This window comes from Patella vulgata, chromosome 7 (assembly GCF_932274485.2).
Source record: "Patella vulgata chromosome 7, xgPatVulg1.2, whole genome shotgun sequence".
NCBI lineage: Eukaryota > Metazoa > Mollusca > Gastropoda > Patellidae > Patella > Patella vulgata.
Window position 1 is genome coordinate 47,407,206 of NC_065885.2, and position 15,267 is coordinate 47,422,472.

The window sequence follows — 15,267 nt, forward strand, 5'->3', positions numbered from 1 at the left end:
TCGCGCATTCACTTTCAGTGCAAATGAACTTTGACCCCGAATAACTCGAAAATACCCCAACGGTACGGCGGACTGATTACCACTTGGGAACGTACTCTATGCAATATTTTACTGTAGAGAAGTTGGGTTTGATTTTGTGCCCATTTGCTCAAGAAAATATATCATAGTTGCATTCACAATGAACCTTAAATTTGCATAGTTTTATACAGCAAAATATATAACACACATTGGTATTTTACATGACCAAAGGGAAACTTTACCAGATACATGGCGAAAATAAAGTATGACATATTTTCGTTCACTGTGTACATGTTTAGCTTTCATTGCCAATGGCTGGATAAATTTATGAAATGACCAGGGTTTAAAGATACGTGGTTATTTCCAATAAAAGTATGGCAATTTTGGTATATATGGAAAGCAGAAATATCCAATCTTACTAGAAAAATACTGGATTCCCTGAAAAACACTCATGGACCATATACATGACAAAAATGTACGGGTTCCCCTAATCGACAGCCCGATGATTAGTGGCGTTTTTGTGAGTCGATTAGATTAGGTTTTGATTTGCTAGTACAATTTGGTATGATTTCGATTTGATTAGCTATGGTCCACAAATGTGAAATTTGATAATTACGATTTGGTAAGATGGCTGCCATCACGGACACCGATCAGAAAAAAAAATTGTCTCTGCTAATTATTGATGACTTGTTAAAGACAAATGAAGGTTATCTACGCAAAAAAGGAAAAATGGTTGCCGTTAGAAACAATCTCCTATGTCCAACAAGTTCAAGTATTTTTTTGAAAACTGAAGTGACAAAACATGTAAAAAGTTTACTGAGAAAACCTAGGATCGAGAAATATATTGAAAAAACTGTAAATAATGAATAAAATTGCTTAGAGGTGATCTAACATTCTTGTGGACTATAAAGTTAACATTAAACACGTCAAATGTGTTTTAAAAAAAAACATTTTTTATGGAGAAAAACAACAATAAGCATTAAAAATTACTTACGACGTCGAACATTCCGCCATTTTGAAAAAGTCAAATCTAATCGCCTAAACATCTCCTGGGATGATTAGGTCGATTTGCCTAATCAGTTGAGTTAAATCGTCTCACAAATGTAACGATTAGCATAAACAACTTGGTTCACAAATGCGTATAATAGCTAATCGGTCTAATCTAATCGGTTCACAAAAACGCCTTAGGAATATCTGCACGCATGACGTAAAGATCGAGCGCTTGATGTGCATGTTGATAAACTTTATGGAGAGTTAGACGTACAACACCTTCTGAGATAAAAATCACGGAAAAAGACGCAGGCAGTGGATAATCCGAGAATTTAATTAGGATTCGATATTTGTAATAAATAGTCAGCGATTAAAGACAACATCGTCTTGTGTATGCAATGAATTCTCCTCCAACTTCGTACCCGTTGCTAAGTACCGAGAGAGGTAAGTCACATACAAACATGACCTCTTTTGACCGATTTTTTTTATAGCAGGGGTATTCCTTGCCAATAACAATGTTTTAAGAAGGATTTGAAGCAAAATTATGATAAATTAATTAGTTTGAATATGTTTTTAGTCCAAATATATCATCAAATCACCCAGTTTGTACGCGGGAATGTATCTTTAATCATTAAGATTAATAAAAGGTATTTTTTGAATAACGTTCATTTTGAATGTACATTAAATATTAAATATATGCAAACAGTCATGTCATTCCCCTTAAAACTAAGCTGAAATGAAATGAAATGGGGTTTAACGTTCTACTGTTCTGCTCCTATACTGGGCTAATGAAGACGGGCATAAGCCATACAGTATGCTATGAGGGAAATTTTGCCCGGGCAGTGGCACTATCGCCTACTCTTATATCGAATTCCAACTGCCAAGGGATCTTTTATGTGCTAAAACCAAGCTTATCACATTTGTAGCTCAAACTTTTAAAACTATAAAACTCTCAAAATTTTATTCAACATAGAAAACTTTTCAGAGAATATAGTACTGATATATTGTTTGTGTTGTTGTCTTTTAAATCCATTCAAGTGATTCTAATTGAAATGAAGACAATGGATTCATTCAAATCTGACAGGGTATCTTTAGAAGACTGGAAAGCTTGCAATTATAAAACTTTAAAAGAGTCACAATATAAAAATTGATATAAAGGCAGTGCAATTCTAGACATTTTTTCTGCAATATCACCGTGATGGATGATGATGTTAAATAAACCTATTTCTCACAAGTTTGAGACATACATTTACACATGTATATTTATAAGCTATAGAAGTAGGCACTTACTGCATATTCTTTATAAATTTCAACAAATATGATACAATTTAATACAGGCTGGATAGAAATCAAATCTGGATATATCTGATGACAGTACCCTAATTTACAATATAAAGGCATGCAGTTTTGTTTAATATAAAATAATAATCAAACAATATTTCTTGTGTGCCTTTACAAATAAATATTATTTAACTTAATTAAATCATATGGATTATTATTTTGTTACAAGTAAATTTCTAATTTAAAGATAGAATTAGATCTATCTTGAATCCCTTGTAAACTACAATATTTTGAAAGTTGAATCTCTGACAGGAATACCAGTTCAAAAAATATGATGAACTGAAAATGTCTCAAAATCCAGCATCCTCTGCAGATCCTATATAAAGGCCAGCAACTCATATAAGTGTTGGTTAAAACCTCTTGATTGGCCTCTTTTTAATCAGATTTAAGACAAGCTGATATTTTAATTTGAGTACAATTCAGTCCAGATTAAGTCATTAAAACTTAAATATTGTCTGAAAAAAGCAAATAATGATCAGCGGCTTTAACCATATCATCTTTTACAGTATGTGATGTGAGGGGACACACTGACCTATCAGTCATTATGGGAATTGGAAATTTTTGCCAAAAATCTGATTATTGTTCTTTCAATTTAAACATTTGTTCCGATTTATCATAAAGAATACAAAACATATTCATTTATTGTATTATACACACTGGAGACTTGGCATTAAAACAATAAAACATAATATCTAAACTAATAACATATATTTGCATATTATAAATCAATATTAGCACCGGCTATTTTAATAAAGCTAAACTCTCTACAATAATTTCTATAATAATATAATTAAATACGTAGTTTTATTACACAAATGATAAATAATTAAAGTACATAACAAGTACATAAATTAAACTGTTTTCTAAGGTGATGGTTAGGTCACTATATTTCTTATTATTAGTCATGTACATAAAACAATATAAAGCATAAGAATGTTATATGTATCAAAAATATATTAATATCTTGTGAGATCAGAATGGATGGAATGAATTTCCCCAAATTATAAAAAATTATAGGCTTTTGATAATAATGTAATACATTTTATTTTTGAAGAAAAAACAAACTTTGATTCAAAAATATGTAGAAATATACAAGCTATCATAAAAAAGACATTTATCAGAATTAAAGTAGCTAAGTCTCTAACTCAATATCACCAAAAGTCTTACACCTTGAAAACACGAATTATTTGTCAATTCAAATCAACATTGATGTTGTGATCTTACCGGGAAAAGGTAGGCTTCTGATATCCAATATTTAAGACAAAATAAACATTTTACCATTGGTACATGAATCGTGTACCATAGTGCGTTTCAGAGTCGTTTGTAACAAGTGACCAGAAAGAACGAGGCTAGACATGTGTCAAACTGTGACGCCATACATGTATCTTATCTGGAGAGCATGCGCAGTAGACTGGAATAACCAGACGCTAGAAATTGACATTCGGTTGAGACTCATGCGGTATTTCGCTGGACATAACTGATTTGAAATTAAGAGTCAAAACAGAAACAATTGAATGTAAATCAGCTTAGATACAATTAGATTATATTATTATGTGAGTCAATTTCTAAGTCCCAAATATTAGCGATTTAGCTCCTTTAAATAGGTCTTAAAGGAGTCTAAACAAAAAGATCTCAAGCTGGTGGTGTAAAAGTCAATTTATTATATTAAATGACTGAAACATGACTATTCTAGTTGGCAACAATTAATAACCCTAACTTCATGTTCCTTATATACTCATCAACAGTTAAGCCTAAAGGGACTATCCCGATTTGAACAGAGTCTGTGTACATATGAAATTTAAGCACCAAAATATAGAGGAATGGTGTATATTTAGCTTGTCTCGAAATGTCAAATCAAAATATTAAGTCGTTCGGACGTGAACGTCAAAACTGCTCATCCGGACACGTAACCCTTTTAAGATTTCAGGTCAATTTTTTCATTGGGCGACCTGATAATCGATTGCCATTCCTTTATACAATGCAGGGCCCATGTGCTGTACTTGATATAGAAAGGTAAATTTCACCTTCACCTTATTGTTATAAAATAAAAGTCTGGTTTTATCCAGACACAGAATAATACAGTTTGGGGCACCGGATAAAGACTGGTCGGTTTAAGTTGTTTGAAAACGTATCACATATATTGAGTTAGTTGCTCAGCCCTAAGATAGAGGATTTTAAGGGTTTTCAACACAAAATTAAGCAGTTTCATTCACCAAAATATAATTGGGATTTGCCCTTTAATTCAGACTAAATCAGGCAATATAAGCAACAAAACATTATATAATAATGAAAAGAACATTATCATAAAAAGCTATTTTAGTACATTGTACATACAACAACTAGTTAAATTTTAGAACCTGAATTGTATATTTAAACACACTTTGATCAAAAGATATTCTACTGATTTAAACTAATTATAATCATCACAGTACAATACATGTTATTAATATTATAATAATACATAATCATAAGCATTCAAATCACATCAATAAGCATTTAAAGACCAGTTCATTTTGAAAATAGTCTTTGTAAGAGTTACAGATAGCATATTGTCGTTATTTATACATAAGAACTTCACACACTTTGAATTTCAAATTGTTCTAGGTGTATTAGTGGCTTACAGCAGGACACAGGAATAAACCATCATTATGGTGTAGCGGTGATATATTCGAACGTTTTTTTTTAAATTGAATAAAAAGTTTTATCTCTAGAGCACTAGAGAGACCATAAGCTTAAAATGCAATTTTTTGTACAATCAGGGGCCATAATCCGATATGCGCGAATATCCAAAATCTTTGGGTTATAAACACACATTTCAAGTTTCATCAAAATCTGATGAAAATTGTGAAATTTAGAACGGAATTTAGAGCGTGGGCAGAGCGATTGATTAACTGAAGCCCACGATTTTTCATTTCCGCCCAGGTCCGACGTATTTAACCCTGACTTGTACTGTAAATCTTACATAATGCATCTTTAAGAACTTTGTTAATAAGTAGGCCTACAGATTATCACCCGATAATTTGTACAATGGAATGCATTTCTAATAAACATTATGGTAATTATAACTGTATTTAGATGAAATTCCTATTGGGAGTATCAAAACTAAAATTCAAAACACAAAACTTTCAATTAGAAGCTTAAAGGTTTAATAAATAAAGGGTTAATAAATGGAGGTTTAAAAAATGATCAAAAAGAGCAAATCATAGAAATTATAAAATCAATAAGCTGGAAAAATTGCAATTTTTTATCAATTGGAATTACTATAAATAAGTCTACAGACTTTTGCACAGTATAAATTACATTCATCATACATGCCCTTGATGTGCAGTAATGTGTTTCTATTATTAATAACTCTCTTCCATCAGGATTAATTACTTTTCTAATATCAGAAAACCAGATGAGGTCTGTGGCATGGATGTTGCGATTACATTTTGTACTTGACTAGTGTACTCCACAAAATGAGGTTATTCATCATTGTATTCAGGTGTGTTTCTCATGAATTTACTCAGTTTTTGCAGCTTTAGAAAGAGACTGCAATAATATTGATTGTTTCAAAATGTCTAGCTGCTCAACTGTTAGATTGTGTAAAGTAGATGATGTTTCTTCTGTGCTAACAGCAGATAAATCAGAAGATGAAAGCGATACAGAATGTTCTTGTTCTTTGATTTTCTTTCTCTCATTAACACAATCAGACCTAAAATTGGTAATCATAGCTAAGTATTAATTTAGTTAAAAGTTTAAAATAATCAATTGAAGTCTGAAATAAATGTCCTAATTGGACATTATTTTCTTAGGATTCTTCCCTATGCCTCTATGAGCAATCCTATCAAATTGGTCAAAAATTACAAATATGAAACAATCTCAGGCGACAATAATAATCAAGCAATATATAAGCTTACTTAAACATATTAGATATTCTGGCTCTCAACATGTCTGTAGACTTTCTATGTTTAGTAGTAATTTTAGCAGGAGAAAATACTGGTGTAGCTGGTAATAGACGTACATGTGGCATATCTGAAACAAGCCAACATTATGGCTGATGTCCCCCGTGAAAATCCCCAAATAAAAAGATGACACATATTAATTAATTGCACATTTATCTTTTTCAAAAGTATCGAGTAATCAAACTGATTATCTATGCTTAGTCTCAGCATAAAATGCCCATTATCAAAATCAGGTTTTGAAGTACCTGGTAGTGAGTGAAACTATACACTAAGTTTCATCACTATCCATCAGTTAAAATCCAAGTTATCTTGTGCCAAAGAAATTGCTTACCCTTGCTTAGCTTTAATGGGAAATATTAATGAATGAACTCAGTCAAGACATTCGCCTAATGAACATCTATAAAATTTTCATCACTCTCCATCAGTTAGAATCCAAGTTATCTTGTGCCAAAGAAATTGCTTAACTCTGCTTAGCTTTAATGGGAAATAGTAATTATTGAACTCAGTCAAGCCATTTGCCTAATGAACATCTATACCTCAATTAAAAGCAGAGTTGTTAGGTTCCAAAATCATGACAATCAAATTGCTTATCGCTACTTACCCTAAGTAGACCAGAGGCTGCCAGGCAGAATACGCCCACATTTTCCAAGAGATGGATAGAGAACAAATTAAATCAAAAGCGATTTTTCGTATAATCAGGGGACACAATCCAGATAGTTATGGTCTGAAGTCCGCAAATATGGGAAGGGACTGAGCTCTTTGGGACATAAACATACATTTTAAATTTCATCAAAATGGATAAAAATTGTGACCTCTAGAGGGTCCACATCCTTAGTATTACATAAATTTTTACAAAATTCGAACTCAACCTTCATTGATGTGTAATGGTGATATATTTAAACGTTTTTTAAAATTGAATACAAATTGTGACTTCTAGCGGGTCCACAAGCTAAAAACGCGGTTTTCAGTAAAATTAGGGGCCATAATTCAGGAAGTTACAATCCGATATGCATGAATATTGAAAGCAACCAAGATCTTTGGGTTATCGACATGCATTTCAAGTTTCATCAAAATTGGATTAAAATTGTAACCTCTACAGGGTCCACAACCTTGATATACTATATTTTTACACTATTCGCGTACATGCAGCAGCCATTTTGTATGGCAGTTTTGATCTGATATTCTCGACATTCGAACTCAACACTTATTACTGTGTAACAGTTATATAATCAAACCTTTTTTTAAATCGGAAAATAATTGTGACCTTCAGAGGAACCACAGGCTAAAAAAGGCAATTTTTCATACAAATAAGGGGCCATAATTAAGGAAGTTACGATCAGATATGCGCAAATATTGAAAGGAACCATGATCTTTGGGTTATAAAATGCATTTCAAGTTTCATCGAAATTGGATTCAAATTGTGACCTCTAAAGGGTTCACAACCTTGATTTACCATAATTTTACACTATTTGTGTACAAGCGGTGGCCATTTTGTCCGGCAGTTTTGGTCTGATTTTCACGAAATTCGAACTCAACATTAATTACAGTGTAATGGTAATATAATCAAACGGTTTTTAAAATCGGATAATAATTGTGACCTCCAGAGTGAACCTAAAGCTAAAAAAAGGCGATTTTTCGTACAATCAGGGGCCATAATTCGGGAAGTTACAATTCGATATGCGCAAATATCGACAGGAACCAAGATCTTTTGGTTATAAACCTGCATTTAATTGTGATTAAAATCGGTTCAAAATTGTGACCTCTATAAGGTCCACACGTTAAAATCATGATTTTGCGTACAATCAGGGGCTATAATCCATGAAGTTTCTATCCGATACATGCCAATATCGAAAGCAACCGAGATCTGTTGGAGTTAAACCTATATTTCAAAATCAGATAAGAATTGTGACCTGTAGAGTGTCCACATACAATTGTGGACGGACAGAGAGGGGCTACAACAATATATGCACACATGAAATTGTGGCCGTATAAAAATTCTCATCATTGAACTTAGTCAATGTATTGACATAATGAATCTATACTCATAGTTTCATCGCTCTCACCCAATTAGAATCAAACTTATCGTGTTTCAAAGTCTCCACCAATCAAATTGCTTATCTCTGCTTAGCCTTGGTGAGAAATGCGCATGAACGAAGTATAGACATCTACCCCAATTAGAATGAGAGTTATTGTGTTCCAAAGTCTCGACCAATCAGATTGAAAAGGTTCAGCATTGATGTAATAAAACTATACACAAAGTTTCACCACTATCACTTAATTAGAATCAAAGTTGTCAAGCTCTAACTGTCTAACTTACTAAGAACCAAAGTTATTGTGTCCAAAAGCACAGACAGACGTACAGATGGACAGAACCCATTTTAATAGTACCCTGCTTTCTTCTAAAGGCGGGGGACAATAAAACCTATCATTACTGTTATAACATTTTTAAAAATAAATTGATTCTTCAACTAAAATAAACAAAAATGATCCAGAATGAATTATTGCGATATCTTAATTTCGAAAAAGTACCGGGAAAAAAATATTGTCACTTTTATTTCTAACTGAACAAGCAGTTGCCATGCAAGATACACCCACATTTTGGAAGAGATGGACAGAGAACAATCAGGAGCCATAATCCAGTAAGTTACAGTTCGATATGCACTGACATCGAAAGGACCCAAGATCTTTAGGATATAAACACATGTTTTAAGTTTCATCAAAATTGGATCAAAATTTTGACCACTAGAGGGTCCACAACCGTGTCATTACATATAAAACTTTTACACTATTTGTGTCAGGGAGAAGTCATTTGTCGGACAGTTTCAGTCCAATTTTCAAGAATTTCAAACTCGACCAGTATTACAGTTTGATGGTGATAATATTTGAACGGTTTTTAAAATCAAATAAAGATAAGTTGCCAGACAACGAAACATACGCCAAAGCAGCTAAATCGTCCGGGCAGTCAACAAGAGATGTAGCATATTTTTACTTTCTTTCGGTAATGACAAATTTATAATGCACTAAAAATCTGATTAAGAGTAACAACTCATTAACTAATTATCAGAAAATCATTAGAATTTGTTTGGTTTTTATAAATTTCTGCCCCATGCCAACGTTCAGTATACAAAACATTTAATATCATGGATTTAGCTGTTCAAGTTATCAAAATTCATTAAAAATCAATATACTTGTTTGTCTGATCAAGACCTTAAACTCTGTGTATCATTCTGAAGTCAATCGGATGATAACTTTAGCCTCTAGAGCATCCACAAAATATTTTGAAATGATCAAGGGCCATAACTCTGGCAGTAATTATCGGATATTGCTGAAAATCAATAGGATTCTTCATCTCATGACCTTAAACTCTGTATCAATCTGAAGTCAATCGGGTGATAACTTTAGCATCTAGAGCATCCACAAGATCTTAACTTTGGTCTCTAGAGCGTCCACAAGATTTTTTAAAGTGGCAGTAATTATCGGAAATCGCTGAACAACAATAGGCTTCTTCGTTTCATGACCTCAAACACTATGTATAAATTTAAGTCAATCGGATATTAACTTTAGCCTCTAGAGCGTCCACAAGCAATTGTGGATGCCGAACCAACGGACGGACGGGGGCGACAACAATATATGGGCATATAAAAATTGTGACCCCTAGAGGGTCCACAAGCTAAAAACGTGAAATTTCGAACAATCAGGGGCTATAATCCAGGAAGATCCGATATCGAAAGGAACTGAGATCTGTTGGTTATAATCATACATTTTAAATTTCATCAAAATCGGATAAAAATTGTGACCTCTAATGTCCACAAGCTAAAAACATGATTTTTCGTACAATCAGGGGCTATAATCCATGAAGTTATGGTCCAATACATGCCAATATCGAAAGGAACCGAGATCTTTGCAATATAAACCTATCAAAATCAGATAAAATTTGTGATCTGTAGAGTGCCCACAAACAAAATGTGAATGGACATCCAGACACATGGACGGACAGGGGCGACGACCATATACGTCCACATGAAAATGTAGTGAATCCAAATAAATATAAAAAGAGAGGAATCCATAACCATTTGAATAACATAAACTTAGATGGGATCCAAGTCATAATAAACTTGATAGTCATACCAGTAGTAGAGTGGTTAAAAACAAAGTCAAGGGTATCACAAAACCATCTTTTGTAGCATCTAACATTTCATAGGTGTAAAAACTTACTTCCTCAGAGAACACTACTACACAACTAGTTGTATTATCTGAGGAAGTAAGTTTTTTTTATGGTTTTGTGATACCCATGACTTTGTTTTTAACCACATGAAATTGTAGGCATATAAAAATAATAGTTAATTGTAATCAATGTTAAAGGTTCAACTGATCCATTTTAGACATAAAACCATTTGTTAAGTGTCTGTAGTAATAATAAGAAAAAACTTAGTTCGTCTAGGGATATATATGTATGAAATATTAGTAAAGAAATATAGCCACCTCTTTCTTGAAAATCAGTAAGAGATGTTTCTTCTTTTAGTGGAGAAATCTGTTCATCTTTAAATGGAGACATACTGAGAAATTCTTGTTGCAGAATAAGATATTTTTCTTCCTCTAACTTCTGTCTCTATTAATAAACATAGATCGCATAATGAAATAAAAGAGGAGGTAAAGTATAGCATTATCATTTCTTGTATTAAGTCGATCCAATTAAAATCAGATAATATTTCTATTTCTCAAAATAGATTAATTGTTAAATCATTTTTTCAAGGTGTGAAACAAGTAAAATTGTGGAGAGATAAAGAAAACAGAAGATGAAGAATGACTCATGTACATCTTGTGTCGTTGGTACAGGAATTGGCAATCTGTGTGTTATTATTAGTCGTTATGTTCCAATAATCGGTTTCACCATCTGTAATTGGCCAAAAAGTGGCCTTTCGGTAACAACAATACTTGGCCATTTTGCCTATATTGGAGTCACCGATAAATACCTTTAAAATATCATTTGAGTTGTCAACAAATCATTCTCTCTTGTTTGGAACTCGACAGTTTTAGTCAAGTTGCTGTGCCCGTGACTATTTAGACATAATACAAGACTTGACTCTCAGATAGAGTCCGTAAAAAGCAAAAAAATAAAATCCATACCACCCTTCTATATTATTTCAATCCATATCCAAAGATGCCGATAAAAATTGAGTGACTTGTATAGTTTTCAACACTTTAATAACTCATAATCTAGATCATTTAGACATAATATAAGACTTGACTTTCAGATAGAGGCCGTAAAAAGGTAAACAAGCGGTTGCCATGCAAGATACGCCCACATTTTGCAAGATTTGGACAGAGAACGAGATAAAAAACTAACATGATTTTTTGTACAACCAGGGGCCATAATCCAGGGAGATATGGTTCAATATGCTCAGATATCGAAAGAAATCGAGATCTTTGGGTTATGAACATACATTTTCAAAATTGGATAAAAATTGTGACATCTAGAAGGTCCACAACCTTTGGATTACATACTTTTACACAATTTGCATACAAAGAGCGGCCATTTTGTTGGGCAGTTTCATTTCAATTTTCCCAAAATTCAAATTCAACCTTCATTATGGTGGAATGGTGATATATTTAAACGTTTTTTAAAATTGGAAAAAAAATTGTGACCTCTAGAGAATCCGCAAGCAAAAAAGGAGATTTTTCGAACAATCAGGAGCCATAATCCAGGAAGTTAAGTTCGGATATGCGCAATTATCAAAAGGAACCAAGATCTTCGTGTGTAACATTGATATATTCACACTTTTTTTTTAAATCGGATAAAAGTTGTGACCTCTAAATTTTGTACAATCAAGGGCCATAATTCAGGAAGTTACGATCCAATATGCGCAAATATCGACAGGAACCAAGGTCTGCGGGTTATAAACATGTATTTCAAGTTTCATCAAATTCGGATCAAACTTGATATACCAGATGTTTACACTATTTGCGTACGAGTGGCGGGCATTGTCTGACAGTTTTGGTCCGATTTTCACGAAATTCGATTTCTACCAACATTACAGTTTAACGGTGATATACTCAAACGTTTTTGTAAATCAGATGATAATTGTGACCTCTAGAGGGACCACATGCTAAAACACGATTTTTCGTACATTCAGTGACCATAATTCAGGAAGTTACAATCCGATATGCGCAAATATCGACAGCAACCAACAAGCTAAAAACGTGATTTTTCGTACAATCAAGGGCCATAATCCATGAAGTTTCAATCCGATTCATGCTAATATCGAAAGGAACCAAGATCTTTTGGAGATAAACCTATGTTTCAAGTTTCGTCAAAATCGGATAAAAATTGTGACCTGTAAAGTGTCCTAAAACTAATTGTGGACAGACAGGGGCGACGACAATATATGTCCACATGAAAATGTGGGCGTATAAAAAATTATATATATATATATATATCTATGCCTATTTATACTAGCCGCCAAAACCACCAGCAAATCAGTAATGTTTGAAATACGCAGAAAAGTGCTAATTACTAAGTTTGGCAAAGATATCCAGGAGTAAATCACATTCATGACAATCCGTGACAATACGTATTCATTTGGTTATGCAATAAAGAAATGATATTTTCAAATGCACGAAGATATTTCACTCTCAACATGGCTATTGCGCAAAATAACCCATAAAAATGACAAATGGCAAACAATGATAGCGGAGAAAATACACGTATCGTTCACGAGGATTTTGGCAATGAGGAGCCATAATCCAGGATGTAACGATCTGATATGCTTCAAATAAAAAAGGAACCGAGATCTTTGGGATATAAACAAATTCTAAAATCAAAATCTGATAAAAATTCAATCTGATTAAAATACAGATCTATATTTCATTTCGTTTTTTTTATACTTTCGATGGCCTACACTTATAGTGGGAGTTCAAGTCAGGCATTGATTAATCAATTAGCATTGACGTTTCTAGTGGTTTACCCACAGCTCCGTGCATGAAAGGCCTAGAACTCGCCGTAACAGACCGTTTCATTGGCTAATCCCTTACATCATACAGAACACGTCAATGATAACAACTCTTCCAGATCCTAGTGTAGTAAAGACAAGTAAAACGAAATTTTGATCTATAAAACAAAACTAAATAGGATCTGTGTTTTAACCAGATTGATAAAATGACCTCTAGAGGGTCCACAACCTTGGTATCACATGCTTTTACTATTTGCCCATCTTGTCGAACTCATCTAACATTGTGGTGTAACAGTGATATATTTGAATTTTTTTTAAATCAGATAATAATTGTGACCGCAGTGGGACCACAAGCTAAAAATGTGATTTTTTCATACAATCAGGGGCCATAATTCAGGAAATCGCGGTCTGATATGCGCGAATATCGAAAGGAACCAAGATCTTTGGGTTATAAACATGCATTTCATGTTTCATCAAAATCGGATGAAAATTGTGACCTCTATAGGGTCCACAAGCCATTTTTTCCAGCAGTTTTGGTATAGCCAATTAACAAGAAGAATACCGGTAGATATATTAGCTGACACACCTTGTAAAATGTAGATGTAAGTATATTACCTGTCTCTCAAGTTCAGCTGATGCAAGAGAATACTGGATGCGTTTTTCCTCTATTTCAGATTTTTCTCTATCTAAAAGTTTCTGTTGTCTTTCTATATTTTCTTGTTCTTTTGCTTTTACCTAGAAGTTAATGAATGGAGTTTTAAACTTTCATCAACAAATAATTCCTACATCTCCTTTGGTAACTTACTCTAGTTTCTGTAGTCAATCCGTATTTATACAACAAAATGGAAGAATAGTATGGAAAATACATAAATTGCAAGAAAAGTATATACTCCCAAAAATTATGGAGTCTACCACAAAGTTTTACGTACTCATCGCGCATTAATGTCACCCAACAACTAAATATCGACTTCCCTATTCAAATTGCTATAATTATTATGCTTAACTCTGTCGAGTTTAACAAATTATAAACATAAAACATTGGTGGTTGTTTGATTTCAGTATTAGAAAAATGCTATTTCAGACAACACAACCAACCCAGGGAGCAAGAAAAAGAAAAGAAGATCGTGCCAGAGCCCCACAGCTGTCCCGCACTATATCCGAAGTACCAAGGTCCCCACCCGTAATAGTAAAACTTTGTGATTGCAGGAACAAAAGAGAGTGAGAGAAATAGGATTTACCGTCCACTCGACACAAGCTAGATCATTTTGGGACTAACACATTGTTCAATTTTATTTCAATAATTCACTTGCATGTAGGGGTCTTCAGCAGTGGGAGGAAACCGGAGGACCCAGAGAAAACCTACGAGGTTGGACAGAGTACCTATAAATGATACAGCATGCACGTGCTAACTATTCAACCATCACCCCCCCCCCCTCCCCCCCGGAAAAGAAAAACAAGATATTGTTCCTCAAAATCAAGATATTTACCAAGAAATCAAGAATTAAAAACTTGACAAAGTATTATATGAAGAATTTATTACTCCTCTTGTTTATACTTCATTTTCTGACTATGAAGTTGACATTAAATACCCTGCGGATGTTGAAGTTAGAGAAAAAAGTGCTGATACCAACTCTACAGTTACAGAAACAAGCGATTGCCATGCAAGATACGCCCACATTTTTGCAAGAGATGGACAAAGAACAAGCTCAAAAAAAGAAGCGATTTTTCGTAAAATCAAGGGCCATAATTCAGGAAGTTACGATCAGATATGCGTTAATATTGACAGGAACCAAGATCTTTGGTTATAAACATGTTTTTCATATTTCATCAAAATCGATCAACATTGTGTCCTCCACCACATTGATATATCATATATTTACAATATTTGCATACGAGGGGCAGACATTTTGTCCAGCAGTTTTGGTCCGATTTGCACGAAATTCAAACTCAACCATCATTAGGGTGTAACGATCATATATTAAAACAGATAAAAATTGTGACCTCTAGAGGGACCACAAGCTAAA

The 15,267-nt window shown here is 33.5% G+C and overlaps 1 protein-coding gene across 3 annotated transcripts in view; it reads right to left on the reverse strand.

Moving 5' to 3' along the window:
- Positions 1-1,659: 1,659 nt before the first annotated feature.
- LOC126828364 (afadin- and alpha-actinin-binding protein B) overlaps positions 1,660-15,267 on the reverse strand; it is a 42,326-nt gene continuing 28,718 nt past the window's right edge. For all 3 annotated transcript variants that reach the window (XM_050558116.2, XM_050558117.2, XM_050558119.2), the window contains 4 exons: positions 13,859-13,978; positions 10,776-10,902; positions 6,249-6,363; positions 1,660-6,043 (listed from right to left, as the gene is read on the reverse strand). In XM_050558116.2, coding sequence (XP_050414073.1) covers positions 5,851-6,043; positions 6,249-6,363; positions 10,776-10,902; positions 13,859-13,978 — 555 coding nt within the window. In that variant the 3' untranslated portion in view covers positions 1,660-5,850. The remainder of the gene's footprint in view (positions 6,044-6,248; positions 6,364-10,775; positions 10,903-13,858; positions 13,979-15,267) is intronic.